Source organism: Rhinatrema bivittatum, chromosome 12 (assembly GCF_901001135.1).
Source record: "Rhinatrema bivittatum chromosome 12, aRhiBiv1.1, whole genome shotgun sequence".
NCBI classification, from domain to species: Eukaryota; Metazoa; Chordata; class Amphibia; order Gymnophiona; family Rhinatrematidae; genus Rhinatrema; species Rhinatrema bivittatum.
Genome location: NC_042626.1, coordinates 16,054,711 through 16,075,650, shown reverse-complemented (window position 1 = coordinate 16,075,650; position 20,940 = coordinate 16,054,711). Strand labels below are relative to the sequence as shown.

General features: G+C 45.9%; 1 protein-coding gene across 4 annotated transcripts in view; it reads left to right on the top strand.

Moving 5' to 3' along the window:
* PKP1 (plakophilin 1) overlaps positions 1 to 20,940 on the top strand; it is a 54,646-nt gene that overhangs the window by 28,206 nt on the left and 5,500 nt on the right. For 2 of the 4 annotated variants that reach the window (XM_029572266.1, XM_029572268.1), the window contains exons 3-12: positions 2,420 to 2,976; positions 6,548 to 6,680; positions 8,442 to 8,649; positions 9,349 to 9,526; positions 11,671 to 11,785; positions 12,961 to 13,128; positions 15,145 to 15,321; positions 18,772 to 18,925; positions 19,156 to 19,345; positions 19,756 to 19,840. In XM_029572266.1, the coding sequence (XP_029428126.1) occupies positions 2,420 to 2,976; positions 6,548 to 6,680; positions 8,442 to 8,649; positions 9,349 to 9,526; positions 11,671 to 11,785; positions 12,961 to 13,128; positions 15,145 to 15,321; positions 18,772 to 18,925; positions 19,156 to 19,345; positions 19,756 to 19,840 (1,965 nt within the window). The remainder of the gene's footprint in view (positions 1 to 2,419; positions 2,977 to 6,547; positions 6,681 to 8,441; positions 8,650 to 9,348; positions 9,527 to 11,670; positions 11,786 to 12,960; positions 13,129 to 15,144; positions 15,322 to 18,771; positions 18,926 to 19,155; positions 19,346 to 19,755; positions 19,841 to 20,940) is intronic. The other 2 variants (XM_029572267.1, XM_029572269.1) reach the window with 1 other exon arrangement.

Sequence of the window (20,940 nt, the reverse complement as noted above, 5' to 3'; positions counted from 1 at the left end):
TACTCAGGATTAATTCATGAGCCTTCCACGGAACAGACACCTACGTTTCCTCCTCCTTCTAGATATGGTGTCTAATTTAAAAAGACATAAAAACAAACATGAAAAAAAAAATGTGATGAATACTTTATTATGCAGAGATCCAGAACTGATAGGGACCTCACCATGACTTAAAGGACTGCATAACCCTGCAGGCAAAAATACAGACAAATAGGTTTTACTTATGCAGGCAGCAGAAACTTGCCAGGCCATCTCCTCCTCTCCCTGCACTGCGTTTCCTTTCTATAAAAGAAGTGGAAGCCATGGGGCCAGGAGGAGGCGCTGTGGTGGCAGAGTGACCCTGGTTTTTTATCTCCTCATAGAGCTGTTGCTGCCATGGCTAGAGATAAGAAGATAAGATAAGAGAGGTGGGGATCTGAAATAGGAGAGATCAGAGAAGAATGATGGGGACTGGGAGCAGGTGAAAACTAGATGGGGGGGAAGAGATGAGGGCCAGGCAGGCGGGAGTGAGAGCCCGAGAGATGGAATATGAGACTGAGAAATGGAGAAAGAGGGGAATAGATTCAGGCTGAGATAAAGGCCTGAGAGTTGATGGATAAGAGAGAGTGAGGGAGGTGAGATGGAGGAGATGGGGAAAGCTAGAGAGGAATGAGAGAAGAAGGTGAAGAAGAGGAGCAAAGTGAAATGAAAAAGGGAAATGCTGTAGAAAGGGAGGGGATGCAGTGTGATGAAGAAGATAGGGAAACCGGCAAGGAGAATCAGGAAGAAGAATATAGACATGCTAAGAAGGCAATGTGTACAGTAAAATGTACTAATGCACAGACACCCCCCGCCCAGTGCCACTTCTCCTCCTGCTCTGCCTCGCCCCAAACATCTCCCCTGTAGTCAGCAAAGCAAACTTGGATTGCCTGCTTATGAGTAGGAGTCAACTGAGCAGGCCATTCCTGAGAGATTGTTTAAAAAGAAAGTTGAATTGTGAATTTTAGAAATACATTTTGTGCAGTGTTTATCAAGCCTCTCCTGGAGGCACACCTATCCACTCAGATTTTCAGGATTGCCACAATGAATACGCGTGAGATAGATTTGCATACCCTGGGTCTGCAGTGTATTCAAATCTCTCATGCATATTCATTATGGATATCCTGAAAACCCGACTGGTTAGGTGTGCCTCCAGGAGAGTGCCGGGAAACACCGTGATACAACTGGAGAGTGCGTGCAGGCATTTCTTTTTTGGATTTTGTGCAGTACAGACTGCGCCATCAGTGGATACGGGGGGGGGGGGGGGTGTGACAGGGTTTCATGTTATAAACTTTGAAACTCTTTATTATGTCTGAGACACAAAGTGCAGAGGTTTTGTAATCATACTCCCTATGCATTTTACCTGGGAAATTAGAATTACAGGGGGATGGGAGTCAGGAAAATAGGACTAGATCCGCGTCTCAGGATGGCATGGAGACAGTTGACAGCCCTGGCTGTGTCCCTGCCCATCGTGGGAGGACTCTCCCGGTTGGACAGGCTTGTGAACTCTGGCCTGAAGCTTTTGCTAACAAGTCAGTGCTGGTCAGATCTGGTCGGGATGGAGTCAGAGGAATGGGCGATCACCACCAGCCCAAAGAAAACAGCAACTCTCCTAATAAATAAACGCAGCTGGGAGAGTGGCGTATTTAAATGTAATTTAATGAGAAGTTTATATTCCAGCTTTTCTAGTTTGCAGATCTGCTTAGTGCAGATTATAATGCAAATAAAGGCAATACAGCAAGCAACTTTGGCAACCAAGACATAATAAAACATAAAAAAACCCCCATCTAAGTAGCCTGAATTGCTTCTTCTCACAAATGTGAATGGCGTTGATATGGAGAAATGTTCACATTCGACCTTCAAGTGAGATAGAAACCCCGTGATTTTCAGGTTTGCAGAAATGGTCTTGAATCCATTAATAGACGTCTGGTGTTTGATTAATTGGTTGATAAAAATTAATGTACAAATAATAAGATAAGGCCAGAAAGTCTCCATTCAAACCTAAGCCAACCCGTTGAATGCAGAACATTTGGGAGTCAGGCAAGTGATACAGTGAGTGACCTTGAAAATGTTCCACCAGAAATCCACAGCAGCAAAACTCCCCAAAGTGGGCAAGCGCAATACCCAAGTCAAGACCCATCTGTTGGGTTACTGGCAAATCCAGTCCTGATGGTTTGAATCTCGTCCAAATTTTTCTGGATCAGTTGGGGGTGTGAAAGTTTTTTTAGATTTTTGTCCCTTTCATTGTCAAGGGTGGAGGGGAGGGAATGGGTGCATGGGTTCTGGATTCGTTTGAACCAGGTGGGCTCCTCTCCCAGAAACAAGTGCTGTCTGATGAAAAGGGCCCATGAGGCCATGTGCCACTAACTCTGCCTTTGTCTTTGTTTTTGTTTTTTTTCCCTAGCAGCAAGTTTTTAATGGGACTCTTAAGAAGGACACAGACAACAAGCGTTTCAGCTCTTACAGCCAAATGGAGAACTGGAACAGGCAGTACAAATCTTTGGGCAGCCCGACCAGTCCCAGCAGTGACTTCGTCTACATGCAGAACTTAAAGAACAGCCGGAGCGAGCCGGACCTCACCGCCGAGCCCCGCGCCACACTGAGGAAGCAGAGCCAGCTGCAAGCCCAGAGAGGAGGAGGAGGAGGAGGAGGAGGGCGGGCGACTCAGAGTCGGTACAGCTTCTATAGCAACCACAGTACTCAGCAGAACACCCAACAGAAAAAGAGGGGCTTTGCCCCAACACGCACCCCGTCCTCCATATCGGGAGTCAGACAGGAAGTGTACGGAAATGGCCATGCTCAGATGTACAACACCATGCAGAAGCAAGAGTCGTATGGTGGAACCCAATCTCAGATGTACAACACCATGCAGAAGCAAGAGTCGTATGGTGGAACCCAATCTCAGATGTACAATACGCTCCACAAACAAGACATGTATGGAACTGCCAACATGCCCATAAGGTAAAGTTCAAGAGTTGGTTTGTTTTTTTTTTTATGGTAAAAAAAAAAAAGGACCATTCAGCAACTATCCAGAGAGAATTTACCATGGAGTCACCTGCAGCTTCACTCACTGGTCAACAAAGCTAAGCCAAACATTTTGCTTTTTCCTTTTGACTGGGAGATAGCAAAACTCGGGGTTCAAGATCGTAGCCGCTGAGATTTAATGCAAAAAAAAAAAAGTGCAGTGAACCAAGGAAGCAGGAGATGATATTGGGGGTAGCACTGGTGACCCACTCAACAGGAGAGGGATCTGGGAATGATCAGATCTGATGACCTCAGGGTTGCTAGTGTGACGAGCCAGTGAGGAGTGCACACAAAGCTGTATAGGTAGCAGTGAAAAGGAAGTGAGGGTCTCTCCTTATCATTCATCAGTGACCTCATAACTATGGCAGGATGTAGACAGGAGGAGAGAATCAAAAGTGGTGCCTACCCTGTGCCATAAGCCCTCGGAGATGAGAAAAAAGGAGGGCCATAGAAAAGAAGAGGAAGCATATGAGAGAGACATTGAAATACTGAAATGCTGGGAGCAGTGCCCAAACGTCTGGCATTGGTGCAGTTTTCATCAGTGGGGTTTGCACCCAATAATCAAAATAAAAGTTATGCTGGTATTTATTTAAAATATTTATATTCCACATATAACAAATATCCATGCTAAGTGGATTACAATGTGACAAAATAGAAAAATACATTTGGTACAGGTTTAGAAGTTACAATTAAAATAATATTTTAAAAACAGAAGACTTAACCTGAAACAAACAAAAAAAACCACTTTAAAACAGGCATTCATGAATGAAAAGAGACGGGAACTAGTGAGCTTTTTAGCTGTTTGCGAAAGGTTTTTATGTTTAGGCTACGTGGTTGCACAGGGAGTTTGTCCTACAAACAGGGGCAGGCATGAGAACGGGTTGCTTGCAAGCGAGCAGTTTTTAAGAGACGTTCATCCTGTGATTTCAACGTGCGGGGAAGATTGCAATTCTCCAGTAAACCAGCTGAGTAGGTGGGGCTCTTTTGTTTAAGTATTTTGGAGTTAAGACTAAGATTGTAAATTACAGACCTTGTTACTCCAGAAGCCATTGCGGGGGTTAATATAATCCCAACGATGACCTCCCATTACTAAGCGGGCAGGTGAATTTTGTAAGATTGGAAGAACCCTTAAAAAAAAAGTGAGGGGAAGGTCCAATATAAAGAGAGTTGCAATAATCAATTACAGTTAAAGTAAAGGCTTGGACGACCACTACAAAAATCCCTGGGTTCAAGGATAAACTCCCAAGTGGTACTTTTTTCTTTGATAGTTACTCCTGGAGAAAATACCAGGAGACCTGTGCCTGCTCACTGCCGTCGCTTCCCCTGAGTTAACCCCACCCACAGGAACGCCTCCGCGGTGTGCGCCATGCAAATACCTTTACCCAACATTGAGGGTGGGCAGTTTTCCTAGGTTAAACACCATTTATATACAGAAATGGCTTTGGTTATAGCCTTGAGTAATGTATGAAAGGCGAGCATTTTTCAGTGGAAAAGATGTTCAAACCTCAGAGGATGCTGGAAGGTCGGGGCTACAGGGGTAATGCACAGAAATACTTTGCCACAGAGAGGGTGGCAGAATCATATAACAACCTCCCGGGGGAGGTAGTGGAGACAAAACAGTAAATGAATTGGAGGAGACATGGGCTAAGCACAGAAGAGCTTTCCTGGTGAGAGTTACGTGCACGCCTGGGCTAAGCACAGAAGAGCTTTCCTGGTGAGAGTTACGTGCACGCCTGGGCTAAGCACAGAAGAGCTTTCCTGGTGAGAGTTACGTGCACGCCTGGGCTAAGCACAGAAGAGCTTTCCTGGTGAGAGTTACGTGGACGCGTGGGCTAAGCACAGAAGAGCTTTCCTGGTGAGAGTTACGTGCACACGTGGGCTAAGCACAGAAGAGCTTTCCTGGTGAGTGTTACATTATAGATGAAGCATAGTTTACAGGACTGTGGTAGGTAGGGGAAAGGAGAAGATTGGTTGGACCTATTGGGTCTTTATCTGCCATCCAGTTTCGTGCTCATGGGTGGAAGCTGATACCAGGGCCACAAGTAGGAGTGAGTGGGAGGGGAAACTGTACAGAGTGCAAAGCTCCTTGTAGGCAGATAAAAACATAACATAAGACTGCCATGCTGGGTCAGACCAAGAGTCCATCAAGCCCAGTATCATGTTTCCAACAATGGCCAATCCAGGACACACGTACCTGGCAGGACCCGCGAGCCAGCAGCAGATGAAATACTGGGAAGAGAACTGCTCTCCTACCTTCCTGAGCGAGAGGAAAGATGTAGAAAAGGAGAGAGGATGAGAGTGGAGGGGGTGGAAGGTGAGAGGAACAGGGATTAGTATGAGTGCACAATTCTGATTGTCTGCATCAGCTGCTGAAATGTTTAATTACAGCTCTGGCTGATGCTCTTAGAGGGCTGCTCCTTTTGGCTGGTTAATGCCCCGCACTAAATTGAAAGTTGATTCTGCTGTAGAGCCAGATCGTTCTGGAAGCACATCTTTTCTTATAGTTAGTGGTTGACTTGAAGAACCAGAAATGGCTGGGATTGACTTCTGGCTGAAGTTTTTTCCTATGAAAAACTAATTTCCATTGCTTCTTTTTTGTTTCCGTCACCATTTCAAAATGGCTGTTGTCTTTGGAGCCCAACAGTAATAATTCTGTTATATTTCATGAGAATCAAAATACGTATTTCATTGTGGATTCATGGATGCCCATAAGGAGGGCCCAGGGAAGCCCTTGTTCCTCCCCTGAATTTTAATGACCAATTGTTTTATGATGACATTTCTATGATTTAATTTTTTCTATGTCCTTTTTTTTTGTTTTTCTATGACCTCCCCAAAAAATGTTTGGTAGGCACATACAATGGAATTTTTTTCTTAAAAAATCTGGATAAACTGTTCTAAGCTATTGTTTGTAAACGGGTAGAATATATGTTAAGATACCCCTAGTTTCACTCAATTATTTCAAAAGTAGTTTTGATATTGGAGCGTAAGCTGAGCTCTTTAAGGTACCTGCCTATGGGATCTGTTTGAATCTTTCATGGCCAGGTGCTGTCATGGCTGACTCAGCCATTCACCATACCAAAGTAGATATAATACTGCCCTTTGTAATTTGCAACCGAGTCATGTTCTGTGCCTATAAAGTTATTTGGACAAAGGTACTACATGTGAGTGGTACCATTATTATCTTGATCAGCCGGATAAATTTAGACCTGAAGCAGGCCTAACCTTTCTGCATATACCCGATATTTGGCTAGGTTAGCTGGATGTCTCTCTCCTCAGAACGCCCCTTCCCTCTGAAATGTCCCTTTTTTATATTGCTAAATTATAACCGGTTAAATAGTTATCCGGCTATAATTTAGCCTAAGAGGCTGAATATGCTACATTAGCCATTTAGACTAATTTTGTGAGTTATCCATCTAAATGGCTTTTTAAAATATTGGCCTCTTTCACCTGGCTTCTTTTTTTCTTCCCTGTTCATTTGTTTTAATGTTTGCTTTTAATTGGATTCCAGAGATGAATTTGATAGTGGGATGTCTATTGAAAAAGCAATTGAGCTCCTGTCCTACCCGGATGAGAAGTACCAGACCTCCGGGGCCTACAATATCCAGCACGCGTGCTACCAGGATGAGAATGCCAAAAACCGGGTAATCCTTGAGCCATCTGTCACCCACCATTAGGGACTCATAGTCATTGGCCCACCTCAGGGTAAAGGCTGCACACTCAGTTCTCCATAAATGAAGCTTCCACACTCACTGCTCCACATAGGAAGATTCAACAGCACTGCCACCAGGGCCATCCTTGGAGGGAGGGCAAGGGAGAGGAGAGAGCAAATAGGAATGACCACCCTGGGTCCCGCACTTTGAGGAGGCCCCATTCTACCATAGTAGTCCTATCCCCAGAACTAGAACTAGGGATGTGCATTCATTGAGCCATTCATTTCATGGGTATGCGTGCACCTCATTAATAAAATATGCGGGTACCCACAAAACAAATGAAACGAATGGTCTAACGAATGCTCATCCCTAAAATTCAGCGTTTCAGGGCCCTGCTGCGGATGATTTGCCCTGGGCTCCACACCCTCCTAAGATCAGCCCAGATTGCCACTATCTACTGTATCAGGTTCCCGCACTCAGCTTGAGAACTCAAGAAAGCCTGCTGCAGTTAGCAGAGAAGGATCCATTGTAGTGGGGGATTAAGCATAAAACCAGAGAGCAGGTAAAGTCTGCAGTATTGCACAGAAAAAGTAAATAAACTGACTAGATGGTTCTTACAATTTTTATCTGCCATTATATTCTTTGTTGATATATTTCAGGGCCCCCTTATATGGGGGATGGGTCTCAAAATCCCTGCCATTATATTTTCTTAATCTCACTCACTGTCCCCATGTGGGAAGATAATTTTAGGCCAGTTAGCTAGATCCCCGGAAGACTTTGTACTGCGAACAGACAGCTATGGATCAGAACAGACTCTAATGATTGAGTATGGATGCAACTTATATTGCATATAAGTTGAGTACAAAGATTGTATAAAGACATGACATTATATTTGTTCCCTTCATTCCTGAGACATTCTGGCAACAATGAGCTGATAAAGAGCTGGGATGGCCCCAAGGAACTTCTGGTATCATTGGGAAGATCAAAGGCTATGACATTTGGTATCTCTTAACACCTGGGAAGATCAAATACTAAATACTTGTATGGATACCAATGAGCTGATAATAAGTTAAACAGTTAGTGTCTTTTACCAAATGGGAGATCAAAAGATTGATACTGAAATACCTTCCTGGGTAAAGTGCAAACTGAAGCACTTAACTTGCAGAGGGATATATAAGGCATAGCATTTGCTTATTTAAGTTGGATGAGCTGAAAGGAACAGAGAACAAGTTGTTCTTTTTCAGAGTCCCTGGGCCCGAGTCTTCCAGGTTTCTATGAACACTGGCTTATATAGAGGAGGATGTATAAGGGAGGTGTTCTGTTCTTTTGTTCTTTATTGTTTTGATTAATATTCTGTCTTTATTTGTCTATTTTCTATTTACCTGTATTGTTTTTTGTACAGCTCACTGTGATACTATAGTCAATGTAGATATTACTTTGCTGATTTATTATCCTTCTATTTACAATATTTAGTAAACTAAGTTTTGTTTTACCAGATTGTGTGTAGAAATGTTCTATGACATAATATATTCCACAGTTAGCTAGCCTTTTGGAATGAAAAAAAACTTTTTCTAGACTTATTTTATATAATTACTGCATCATTTGTGTTCTTTCATAGGAAGTTAGGTCTTGCCCAATCTAGGTCCTTTATCTCTTCCTCTACTATCTCTGAATCAGTGACCTAACAAATGAGTATCTGGATACAGTATTGACTCTTTCTTTTACTTTCTCCCTTTTACCTCCTCCTATCAGGTCTGTCAGCTGAATGGGATCGAGAAGCTCATTGTCCTTTTGCATAGCCCAAACCACAATGTCCAGCAGGCAGCTGCTGGGGCCCTTCGAAACCTGGTCTTCAAGAATACTGCCAACAAAATTGAAACCAGTCGGCGGGGTGGAATAAGGGAGGCTGTGAGCCTTCTGAAGAGGACTTCTAATCCTGAGATACAGAAACAGCTGACAGGTACAGATCCAGCAAAAAGAATGTGCCAGAGAAGGTGTGAGAGAAATTTACCATAAGTGAGATTTAGTAGAAGCATGGTCTGGTGAATCAAGCTAGGCAATGCTAATAGCAGTTTGTGGTTTATTGACAATTAAGCTATATTGTGCCAAACACATGGCATATGGACTGGATGGCTATTCCTTGTCTCTGAATGACTGGGTGGTTCCTTTTGTGACTTTGTATGACATGATAGTTTGTCCCTGTCTCAGTATGACTGGATGGTTCCTCCTTGTTTCTATCCGACTGGGTGATTCCTTTTGTGACTTGATTGTTTCTCTGTGGATTGGGTGGTTCCTCCCTGGCTCTGTATGCCTGGGTGGTTCCTCCTTGATTCTGTATAATTAGGTATTTCCGTCTGATTGGGTGGTTCCTCCTTGACTTTGTATGATGGGATGGTTAGTTCTTGGCACTGCTTGACTGGATGGTTCTTCTTTAGTTCTGTGTGACCAAATGCTTCTTCCTTAACTTACCTGATTGGGTGGTTCTTCATGGACCCTATGACTCGATGGTTTCCCTCCTTGACTATGTAACCGAACGGCTGTCCCTTGACTCTGTATCATGGGAGGGCTCCATCTTGGCTCCATGGTTCTTCTGGATGGTCCTTCTCACCATGGCTTTCTGCAGAGAATCAGTTGTAATCATCATATTCCTTGCCTTTAGGGCTCCTCTGGAATCTTTCTTCTACCGATGAGCTGAAAGCAGAACTAATCCAGGAGGCCTTGCCCGTGTTGACTGACCATGTGATTATTCCTTACTCTGGCTGGTCCGAATACAGCACTAAAGTCCAAAGAAATGAGATTGACCCAGAAGTGTTCTTCAACGCTACAGGCTGTTTGAGGTGAGTCAGCCAGCAGTTTGCCATGTACGTTTGAGAAAATGTGTTGTCCTTTTGAAGGCCACTAAAATTTCAAAGACAATCTCAGGAATCTTCCTTAATAACTCGAGTATTTTTTGTCATCCCCATGGCAGCCCAAAAAGTCCATTTAGTTGCCAAAGTGGGAAATTGAAAAAGTAAAAAAAAAACCAAACCCCTATGTCCAAAACATGCTGCCAGAATTGTTTTGAAATCCCGAATGGACATTTGTGTCTCTCCCTGAAATACTTCAAAGTGCCTGCTATCAGTGTTCAGAAAAGAATGTCTCTCTCATTTAGCCTGTCAGTTAATTCAGTTTAATGTGCTGTATTACAGTAGACTACTTACCAGTCTGCATGGATCAATGCGCAGTGTTCATACCCTCTGGCCACTGGTATGGGGACTTTTGCTTCTGCATGCTCAGAAATAGATTTGACTTCTATAGAGGTGTCCAAGAATAAATTCTCTGCTGCTGACATCCATAATGGTGCATAGATTTACAGAACAGGGGAATCAATTACGTACATTGATAACAATCTGGGACACAGTTGTACGTAGCAACATGTACTCCAGCTGTAGCTGTAGCACCAGTTCACGCACTTTCGTATATGGAAATTCTGAGCTTCTTTGCCCATGAAGGATGGTCCCAGAAAACAATTGAGCAACGTCTCTTCCCACTGAGTTTATACTGAAGGCAAACGGCACTGTCCAGTCATGAAGACATGACTGGTGAGGTAGGAAGACGCAGACAGAATAATGTCTGAGGCAGGCCCCGTCCAGGACAGTCCTTCAGCTCAGCTCACTCCTCTGCTAACCAAACGTGCCCCACAGTTCTTTACAAGAGCTTCCGAGGGAGATAGTGGCAGAGAAAGATTGGTATATTGGTACCGGAATCAGAGGGATATTTAAGGAGCATCTTCCTCGGGGGAGAGCTTCCGATGCAGTGAGGCCGAGCGTGGAACAGAGGGTGACCCACTCCGGCATCATTTAGTGCAGGTCACTTAGTGTGGACATCTCATCCTAGGCAGTGCAAACAGTAGGGGGGGTTCATGTAGTGATTCAAAGGTATGGATAAAAGAGCGCGTGACCCCCATTAATGCTGTTGCTTCTGGGGGAACACAGAATGCTGGGGGAGGGGTCTGGCTATGCTCGGTAAGGAGTCCAACTTGCTGCATCACTAGTGTGTTAGGAAATCTTGTTTCATTCAGAAAGATGAAATCTCATAGTTTAGGGGATTTTATTCTATTGGTAGTGAGGGGTGTGCTATAAAGGTTTGTAGAAGTGAATGGTGTGGGTAGGGTAGCCAGCTGTCCGATACAAGGGAGGAGCTGGTTCCGCATCTTTTTAGAAAGTCCCTGTTTTTCTGCTTGGCTTTGTAAAATACTCGCCCACTCCAGTCCGATTCAGTAGGGCTTCATGACTTGCCCCTTGTGTCCCCTGCTATGTAGGGACCTAGGGAGTTACAAAATTACTTCCATCCACGCTGACAATCTGTTCCTTAAAAGAGCAACACCAAGACCAAAACTGGGAATGTGCAGAACCCCGGTCGCAGAAAGCCGTCTCACGCCCCGGAGTTCCAGAAAGCGTCCGTGTATGGATCAGAATATCATGGAGCCTGGCTTAATAGATTCTGCCTTTGCCAGCCAGAAATGGGTTACCCAGTACAAAGGTCTCACCTTCAGCTCATTTACTGACCCTTATTTCCAAGTAGACTAAATAAATGCAGAATCCAAATATTACTAAGACAGAAACTGCACAAGTCCAGTGATGGAGTAGTACAAACGGTTTTCTCTCTCTCGCTTCACATTTTCCTTCTGTCTCTGTTTGTTTTTTTTCTCTCTGTCTCTTCTCTTGTCCCATTGCCCTTCGTTCTCTCTATTGATCTCTCCCTCTGCCTTTCTATCTTCCTGCCCCTCTGTTTCTCATTCACTCACTCTCTATCTGCCCGTCTCTTGCCTGCTCTGATGCTGCTCACTTGGTTTCCCTTTCTCTTTCTGCCTTCTTCCTATCTTCCCATTTCTTTCTGTCTCTGCCCTGCTCTTCATGCCTCTATCTCTTCTCCCTTCTCGCTCCTTCTTTCTGATCGTCTCTCTCTCTCTCTCCCTTTTGCCGCCGCTTTCTGCTTTCAGGAATCTGAGTTCCGCAGATGCAGGGCGGCAGACCATGAGGAACTGCAGAGGGCTGGTGGACTCTCTTGTGTTTTATGCCCAGAGCTGTGTGGCTGCCAACCAGCCCGATAACAAGGTAGGAACTGCCCTGATGTTGCCCCATTGCTCTGTGAATTGCACAGCCAGGCCTCCTCTCATTAAATACGTCTCTTACCCCTGTGCCAGCCCAAAGTTAGAGGTATAGGGCAGATCAGCCAAGGGTAGGGTTGCCGCCCGTTCCAGGTCAATCTGACAGAGTCCTGGTTTTACCCCATTGCAGTTCTGATTTCTCTAGTAAATAAATATAGGGAAAATTGGAAATGCATGCACTGGGAGCGAAGGGGAGCTAAAAACCAGGACTGGATCAGCCTGGCCTCCAGAAATGGAGCTGCTCTGGGGCATGGTTGAAGCCTGCAAGAATTTGCAGAAAGGTGCCACTGCAATAAAGTATTTTCATCAAAACAGATTCCCGAAGATTTGAGGCAGAAATGATTTTAATCATTTTCAAAGCACTATTAGTTGTATGCAGTGCTGTACAATGGTGATAAGTATTCAGGTATGATAAGTCCCTTCCCCTAAGAGCTTACATTCTAAGTGCATACCTAAGCCAATAGGAGGTAAAGTTGACCAAGATCGTGAGGAGCGTTGGGGGTGAAGCACGGTTTGAACCCTGGCTTCCCTGGTTATCAGCTCATTGCTTTAACCACTCTTGTCCCTTAGCATAAACCCGACATAGAGTTTGCCCAGCAATCTATGCCAGGACTGTCCAAACCTGTCTTGGTCACCCTAAAGTCAATCGCGTTTTCAGAATACCCACACTGAATACGCATGAGATAAATTAGCATAAATTGGAGATCCAACATACGCATATTCATTGTGAATATCCTGAACACCGGACTGGCTGTGGGGTCACCAGGGCAGATTTGGGAACCTGTGGGACTATACCTATGAACAGGAGGAAATAATCATTATCATGGAATAATTGCACTGGACGTGGGTAACTCATAATAGATTTATCCAGATGTTTCGTATATTCTGTGCTTAAAATGACCTATTATTATTTACGGAGCGCCGTCGGTACTCTCCATTACTCTAATATTAATCAGATGGTTACAAAGTCTCTTCCCCGGGAAGTTCATACAGTAACTGGGGCCACCAGGATCTAGAACTCTGTGCGTTGAGCCAGTGAGCCCAGCTGTTTGTTGTATATAGGGTACACTGTTGACAAAAAGATCTATTATTTTTTTTTCCTGGTGTCTTGCCGGTGACCAGTCAGTAGAGAATTGTACCTGTATTCTCCACAACCTCTCGTACCACCTGGACTCCGAAGTGCCGAATAAATACACCGATTTGACTGAGAAGCAGAACCAAATGGCTAGGAACCATGAGACAGACAAGACCTCCATGGGCTGCTTCAGCAACAAGAGCGACAAGGTGCAGGTAAGTTGCCCTAGCCCAAGCTGCAAGGGTGCAGTGGCCACTGGTAAGGGTGAGGGCTGCCCGCCTGGCTCCACATCACAAAGAGCAGGCTAATCCGGTCTTTGCTTTCTCTCTCTCTCCCTTTATCCCTTGGAATGCAGGGAGTTGTAGTTCCGATTTGCTTAGTGACATCTCTGGGATAACCAGAACTACAATTCCCTGTGTGCAATAGGGCAAAAACCAGGACTGCCTTGTGACACAGAGCCTGGTGGTAAGCCTGATTCCTGGGCTATTGCACAGCCTCTTTGTGCCCATGTCTGTTTCATGAGAGACACAATCCATGCCCTTCCCTAGGCTATCCCAAAGTCCAGGCCTCTAATCACTGTTCCTGATATTCCTTGACATGACTCTTCAGCTGAGGGCATTCATGGCTTCATGGTCTGGAAGTATATGAACTGAGACTGAGAATACAGATTAATTTAGATTTTCATTTAGAGGCTGTGGAAGAGAGCACAGGCAGCTGAGAGAGCTCTTCTGTTGGTTACAGGCTTTGGGAAGAAACACAGGAGCTTGTCTTCTCCATAGAGGCAGTGGGAGGGAGCACAGGCAGCTGAGGAAACTCTTCTCTTGGTTGCAGGCAGTGGGAGGGAGCACAGGCAGCTGAGGGATCTCTTCTCTTGGTTGCAGGCAGTGGGAGGGAGCACAGGCAGCTGAGGGATCTCTTCTCTTGGTTGCAGGCAGTGGGAGGGAGCACAGGCAGCTGAGGGAGCTTTTCTCTGGTTAGAGGCAGTGGGAGGGAGCACAGGCAGCTGAGGGATCTCTTCTCTTGGTTGCAGGCAGTTGGAGGGAGCACAGGCAGCTGAGGGATCTCTTCTCTTGGTTGCAGGCAGTTGGAGGGAGCACAGGCAGCTGAGGGAGCTTTTCTCTGGTTACAGGCAGTGGGAGGGAGCACAGGCAGCTGAGGGATCTCTTCTCTTGGTTGCAGGCAGTGGGAGGGAGCACAGGCAGCTGAAGGAGCTTTTCTCTGGTTAGAGGCAGTGGGAGGGAGCACAGGCAGCTGAGGGAGCTCTTCTCTTGGTTGCAGGCAGGGGGAGGGAGCACAGGCAGCTGAGATTCATTCCATTATGTCACAGCCTCTATACTGAAGAATAACTTGTCACAAAGACATTAGATGAATGCAGTAATTGCATTGGTTCAACACCCTATGAAGTTTTTAAAGAATATTTTTGCCCATTTTTTTGCCAGTAGTTTATCCACATGTGTATTTAGAACATAAGAATATAAGACTTGCCATACTGGGTCAGACCAAAGGTCTATCAAGCCCAGTATCCTGTTTCCAACAGCGGCCAAGCCAGGCCACAAGTAACTGACAGGATCCCAAGGGGTAGATAAATTCCAAGCTGCTTATCCCAGGGATAAGCAGTGGATTTCTGCAACTCTGCCTTAATAATGGTTAATGGACTTTTCCTCCAGGAACTTGTCCACATTTTTTTTAATGCAGCTGCACTAACAGCTTTCACCACATCCTCTGGTAACAAATTCCAGAGCTTAATTATGCGTTGAGTAAAAAAAATATTTTCTCTTATGTATTACCCAGTAACTTCATTGTGTGTCCCCTGGTCTTTGTACATTTTGAAAGAGTAAACAATTAATTAACCTTTACTTGTTCCATTCCCCTCATTTTATGGACCTCTATGATAGCTCCCCCTCAGCGGTCTCTTCTCCAAGCTGAAGAGTCCTAACCTCTTTAGCCTTTCTCCATAGGGGAATTATTCCATCCCCTTTATCATCTTGGTCGCCTTTCTCTGTACCTCTTCTAATTCTGCAATATCTCTCTTGAGATGTGGTGACCAGGACTGCACACAGTACTCAAGATGAGGTTGCACCATGGAGCGATACAGGGGCATTATGATAGTCTCTGTTGTATTCTCCATTCCTTTGTTGATCGAATCATTTTCAAGAGGAGGCTCGGGGTTGACAATTTTAAAAAAAACTCACATTTTCAATTGCCTTTTCCTGTGGTTTTTCTCTTTTTAGAGCAACAACTTTGAACTGCCTCTTCCTGAGGAAGAGTCCAACCCCAGAGGCTCGAATTTGCTCTTCCATTCCAATACCATCCGGACCTACCTGGCCCTGCTGGGGCTCAGCAAGAAGGACTCCACTCTGGAAGCCTGCGCCGGGGCCCTGCAGAACCTGACTGCCAGCAAAGGACTGGTGAGCCGGCCACGCTCGCTTCTCTCAGATTTGCATTTCCCTCCCGAGGATGTATTTAGTCTTTCACGTCTTTTAAAAGCTCCTCCTCATCCACAACCTGAGTAAATCGGAGGGAGGTGGGTTGGGTGCAGGCTGCTGTGCTGATCCCAGGGGCCTGGGGGTGACAGCCGCTGCGGCTCTCCGCACCCCCAGGCCTCATCTCTCGGGCAACAGAGATCGAATTTTAGGCGCAGAGTGCCCGAGATTTTTCCGGGCCTGATTATCATTGGTAATAAAAGAATACGTAACGTTTTTGAACACACCGCTTTTACTTCTGAACCACGCAGGGTGCGCTGGACTGTAGGGCGACTGCTGGGGACTGCTGTGCTGACCGTGCACTGCAAAATCTGGCTGAGGTCTAGATTTCCAGACGTGGTGTCTATGCTGGCTGGTCTCTGCGTAACACTCTACACCAATATACCCAATATGGTTGCTTTATAATTTCCAGTCAGTTAACTGTGGTAATCATATTTCCAGTACTAGTTTTGTGCATCTTGGTTTTTGGGAATGAGGATTAGAGGTCGTTTGTGCTTGTTTTCACATGCAGTTTCCATTATGAACCAGAACAGCTGACACTCTGTTGCTTTAATGATTTTCAAGCCTAATCCTCCCAAACCGGTAGATTTACTGTGCCCTGCCTCTATTAATCCACATTCTTTAGATTGTCTAGTGCCTCCCCTGTACTAAAAAAAAAAAATATCCTGGCAATTTGTGAGGTATTTTCATAAAGAGCTCTTCTTTGCCAACAACTGATATCACACCCCGTCTCTGTGGTTTTATAAGGCTGATGGATTATGGTCTGGTTGAACATGAGCTGTGGAAGAATGAAATCCAGCTTTATGATTGGCTGGATGGAATCACATGATCAAGCATCAATTCTTTTTCCATGCATGGCTGATGCACCATTAGGACCTAAGCAATGAGAAAGTCATCTTTGAAAATTGCTGCTGATTGTGTCCTTGAAATTTTGGTTAGAACAGAAGATGTTTGAATATTATTTATTTATTTATTTGTTGAGTTTTATATACCGTCATTCGGTAGAGCCATCTTAACAATTTACAAAAAATATACATTTTTCTTAGCAGTTGTGTAACAGAAAAAACAATGTGAACGTTATACATTTTCTTAGCAGAATATTAGAGTAAGGAGAGGCTAATAGTGACCCTTGGAATGCACACTTATCACTTACAGCACTCATTCTGCAATCTACATAAAGAGTTGGCATTCAGCCATCTCCAGTGTTTTTCATCTGCTGAATCTCGGCAGCCAACTCTCCAGAAAAATTCCTGAATCATTTCTAGTACAACCAGGAAAAGCCTTAAAAGGTATCTAAGACCCTTCTCCTATCTATATCTGACATCTGAGGAAAGGATCTCTGTGGTCTCCAAAACTAAGGTACAATAGCATTTTTGGACAAGTCTTAGATTGGTCCAACAAAGAGGTAGCACCCTCAGCCCACACATCCATTTTTCTCCAGAACCAATATGGCTGCCAGACCTCTGTCCACCCTTCTTTCTTGATGTATTGACACCATTTGGCCTTGGCGATATGTTCCACTAGGGTTCCACTAGGGTTACCAGCTGCCCGATATGTTCACCTAGGGTTACCAGCTGCCCTTTACATACTTAGGACACCCAGAACATGGGTGTCCTGAGTATGTAAAGGAACTGGAAAGACAAGTTCACTGATATAATTGGAGTAACCACAGGATGGCTTTAGCCTATCCCTTTTAACACAGTAATTTGGTTAAATATTTTCTTCTCCTCCTCCCCCCTGCCCCTGTCAAATCACCGGTGAAAACGTCCCAATATTTAACTCTGCAGAAGAGATCGGTTCTTCAAAGACCTTGTATTGATTTGTCACACTGAAGACAGAAATGTCCAGAAATACCCAGGACGGAAGCTAAACAGAGCAGACCGTTTTATTTGTTTCACGTCTCATGAAGGATACTAAACGTTCCCAGCAGATACAGATACACTACATTCCTTCTGCAAATAGAGACTCGCCCCACTGGCAGAGTCACTTCCTCTCCCTTCCTTCTGGGCAGTCAGCTGCCATTGCCTCAGAGATCGCACATTCCAGCTGGTTGCTATGGCAACTCGGCGGCTCGGTCTACCCTGCCTGTTCAGATGAGCATGTAGAGACAGAGGGGAAAGAAATGTAAGAAGGAACAAAGTTGGCATGTCTTGTGTCAACTGATAGATCAAATCCATGCCAAACTCGGGCAGCTTCATTCCCTGCACTTACCATGTAAGGGCAAACACCTTATCAATGCCTTTAGCTCTGCCACCAAGTCTTCTGAAACAGAGAAACCAGAGAACGAAACACCCAATGTTACGACAGCTCACTATCAGGCAAGTACATAGCAACACAGTAAATGGCTCAAAAAAAAAAAAAATTAGCCCACCTGGTCTGCTCAGGTGTGATGCTTCCATTTTGGGTAGATGAACATTCAAGTTGCCACACTCAATCCAACACCAGTCCCTCAGCCTCCTTTACCTAAACTTTCAATCTCTTTTCCTAGCACTCCCCTCCATAGCATGCCCAGAAGCTGTTAAAGTGCTGAATGTTACATCCAGTGGGCTGCCCAGCCTTTCTTCTTTAATAAGTAGAGCTACCTGACAGCCCATTGTGTTGATAAATGTCATCTTGCATCTCTTTAGTAGCAGAAGCACTCCCTCTAGCAAAGCTGTTCTCGCCATCACTGGAGGTTGGAGCAGGCTCTCTCAGCCAGCGAGGTTGAAATAATACCATTTTCATTTCTCTGACCACTTGCTGGCAAGGGCCATTATATTTGTGCTCCAAAATATAATGCAAAAGACTAAGCTCCGGTAATTTGGGAGCAGCACTACGTGCCCGCTGACTTAAACCGCCGAAGTGATATAGTCGGTAGCATTTTTACTAATACGGAGGTCCATAATTAGCCGCTGTGTGGCTCAGCTAGTTAAGCCAGATATACTTATCTGGATAACTTATCCCATATAACTGCACCACTGAATATATGCAGCTAACTTTAGGACAGCTCTATGGGCCGACCAGAGTTAGCTGGAAAGCTTACGGTATCTGGCTAACTCAGCTCCTCCCAGCTAACGTCCCCGGAATGCCCCTACCTTATTCGGCTAAATTCTAGTTGCCTGACTTATTGTCCGGCTACAATTTAATCAGATAAGTGCCCAGATCTTCATTTAGCTGGATAACTTCTGAGCGCAGCTGAACAGGACATGATACCACAGAGTATCAGCGAGGCAGCCTTGCTATTGGTTACCAAGTTGGCATGAAATGGAGCTTCTCACTGGTTAAAAGATTATTCCCATGTGGGTCTGTGGATTGGGCCATCCTTGGTGCAATGCAAGAGGAGATGGGAGCACCACCCTACCAAGATTGTATTCTTTTTTTTTTTTTTTCTCTTAGATGTCCAATGGCATGAGCCAGATTATTGGGGTGAAGGAAAAGGGCTTACCACACATTGCTCGTCTTCTCCAGTCTGGGAATTCAGATGTGGTCAAGACCGGCACCTCCCTGCTAAGCAACCTGTCTCGACATCCCGCGCTGCACAAATCCATGGGTAGGTAGTACAACAGACGCCACGGTGTTAAGCAAAATCTGGGATATGAAGTTGTCCTAGAAACCGTAGTGATCTGTGTTGGTTAAAGGTCACCGGCCATTCCGGGTCATCCTATGCTGTTACTGGGCCCTTGGGCTGGCCTGAGACCCACCCAGTAAGAAAGAAGATGAGCTTTTTGCTGCAGGCACCAAGGCCTTAACTCGTTTTCTTTCTGTGAACTCTCCGTTAAGGTAACCAGGTCCTTCCAGATGTTGCCCGCCTGCTGTCGCACCCAGTGGGGAACAACACCAGCAATTCTGAAGACATCTTGTCGTCTGCTTGTTACACCATGAGGAACCTGGTGATGGCCGATCCCCAGCTGGGAAAGCAGAACCTCTCGGGCAACCTCCTGAGTAATGTTGTGAACATGTGCAAGAGCAGGTGAGGCCGAGGGCGAGAAGAGAAGCATCATAAAGTGCACGAGAGGGGGGGGGGAGGGGAGTGCAGGCACATCTGGCGGTGGGGAGGAGTTTTAGGGAAAGGAGGGGGGGGGGGGGGCGAGTAGCGTGTGGCTTGCCTCTCTTGCCTCCGTCTTTCCATTCCCTCTTCCCTGGCTTGGTGCCCCGGTGGGGGGTGGAGAGAGATGAAAAGGGAATGCTAGGGCCGAGAGAAGCAATCTGACAGGAAGTGGAAGAAGCCCTGCATGACCCAGGAAGGGCAACGTTGAGGTCCCTGAGATATCACAAGGGTCAAGTCTCTCAGCCAATGAAATAAATTACTTGAAAGTATGCAGGGGGCCTTGACCTGCGCTCTCTTAATCATCACTTTACCGATGTCTTTGCCCTTCGCAGCGCCTCGCCGAAAGCAGCGGAGGCGGCTCGCGTCTTCCTGTCCGACATGTGGTCTCAGAAGGAGCTCCAGAGCTTGCTCAAACAGGTAGAAGGCGCTCTCCGTGTCCGCCGTACGGTAAAGGCGGCACAGACCGGGTGCTGTTGGGGGGGGGGGGGGTACTCTGTCCTCCTGCAAAGCCGCTGCAATTTCCTCCTGTTTCATTTTACGTGTGGCAGTGCCACCCCCCCCTACGGACCCGGATAAACTGTGGGGGAAGGGGACGTCTTTCTGGCCCTTCGTCGTCGCCGAGCCCAGCAATTCGGGGGGTGCGCGAGTCAGATGGCTTTGTGTGTTTAACACGGCGCTCGCATTCTGACGAGTTCGGACCGTGTTGCGGCACAAACGGAGATAAGCTGGGAATTCCCAAAACAAACGATTTTTTTTTTTTGCCTTGTGATAAGCTGACAGGGCAGACTGCGTTCCGCTTCCTCGGCCACCTTCGCCAGGCCCCCATCAGCTCCCTGTGGCTTGGTTTTAAAATGCTGGCTCTGCTGTTTGGAGCCCGAGCATTGTGCCGTGTAACCCTCTCGTTCTGCGCCCCCATCTGACTGCATCCCTGGATCCGCGATCTACGTTAAACGCTGGCCGTGCTCCGGTCCTGCCCGTTTAACACCGAGGTGGGCCGGTGTTTGTCGTCCTGCCGAGCAACTCGGTGTGGGAGTGGGAAGACCAGGGCCGGATTACGAATCCCGCAGTGGCCTGAGTCTTTAGGGTGAGGGTACTGGGCCGTACGGAGGCAAAACGTGGTGGCTGTCTTTTAGGGAAGCCTTTGGTAACCTCGACAAGGTCCATTCCTTTAAGCGATAACGTTGGGTGCTCTGCCCGCTGAAAGCCGCTCTAGAGTTGGGCATCAGAACCATTTCCAAGGGTAAGGCGATGCTTATCCGAGGGCACAGGCTGCACGCGTCACTTTTCCTGCGCTGAAAAGAGAAGCACCTGGGGAGCGGGGTTGGGAAGGGGGTTGCACGTAAGCCATACTTTTGAATTTTCACATCATTTTGCTTGGATAAGCTACTTGCATGCATAAGCGGGCGGAAATGAGCGCAGGCAGTTTCCCAGCTGCAACTCTCAAAGTGAAAGCACGTGTGAGCCGTTCACTTTGAAAAATTGTTGCAAACTCCGTGGGTGAAAAGTACCTGCAGACT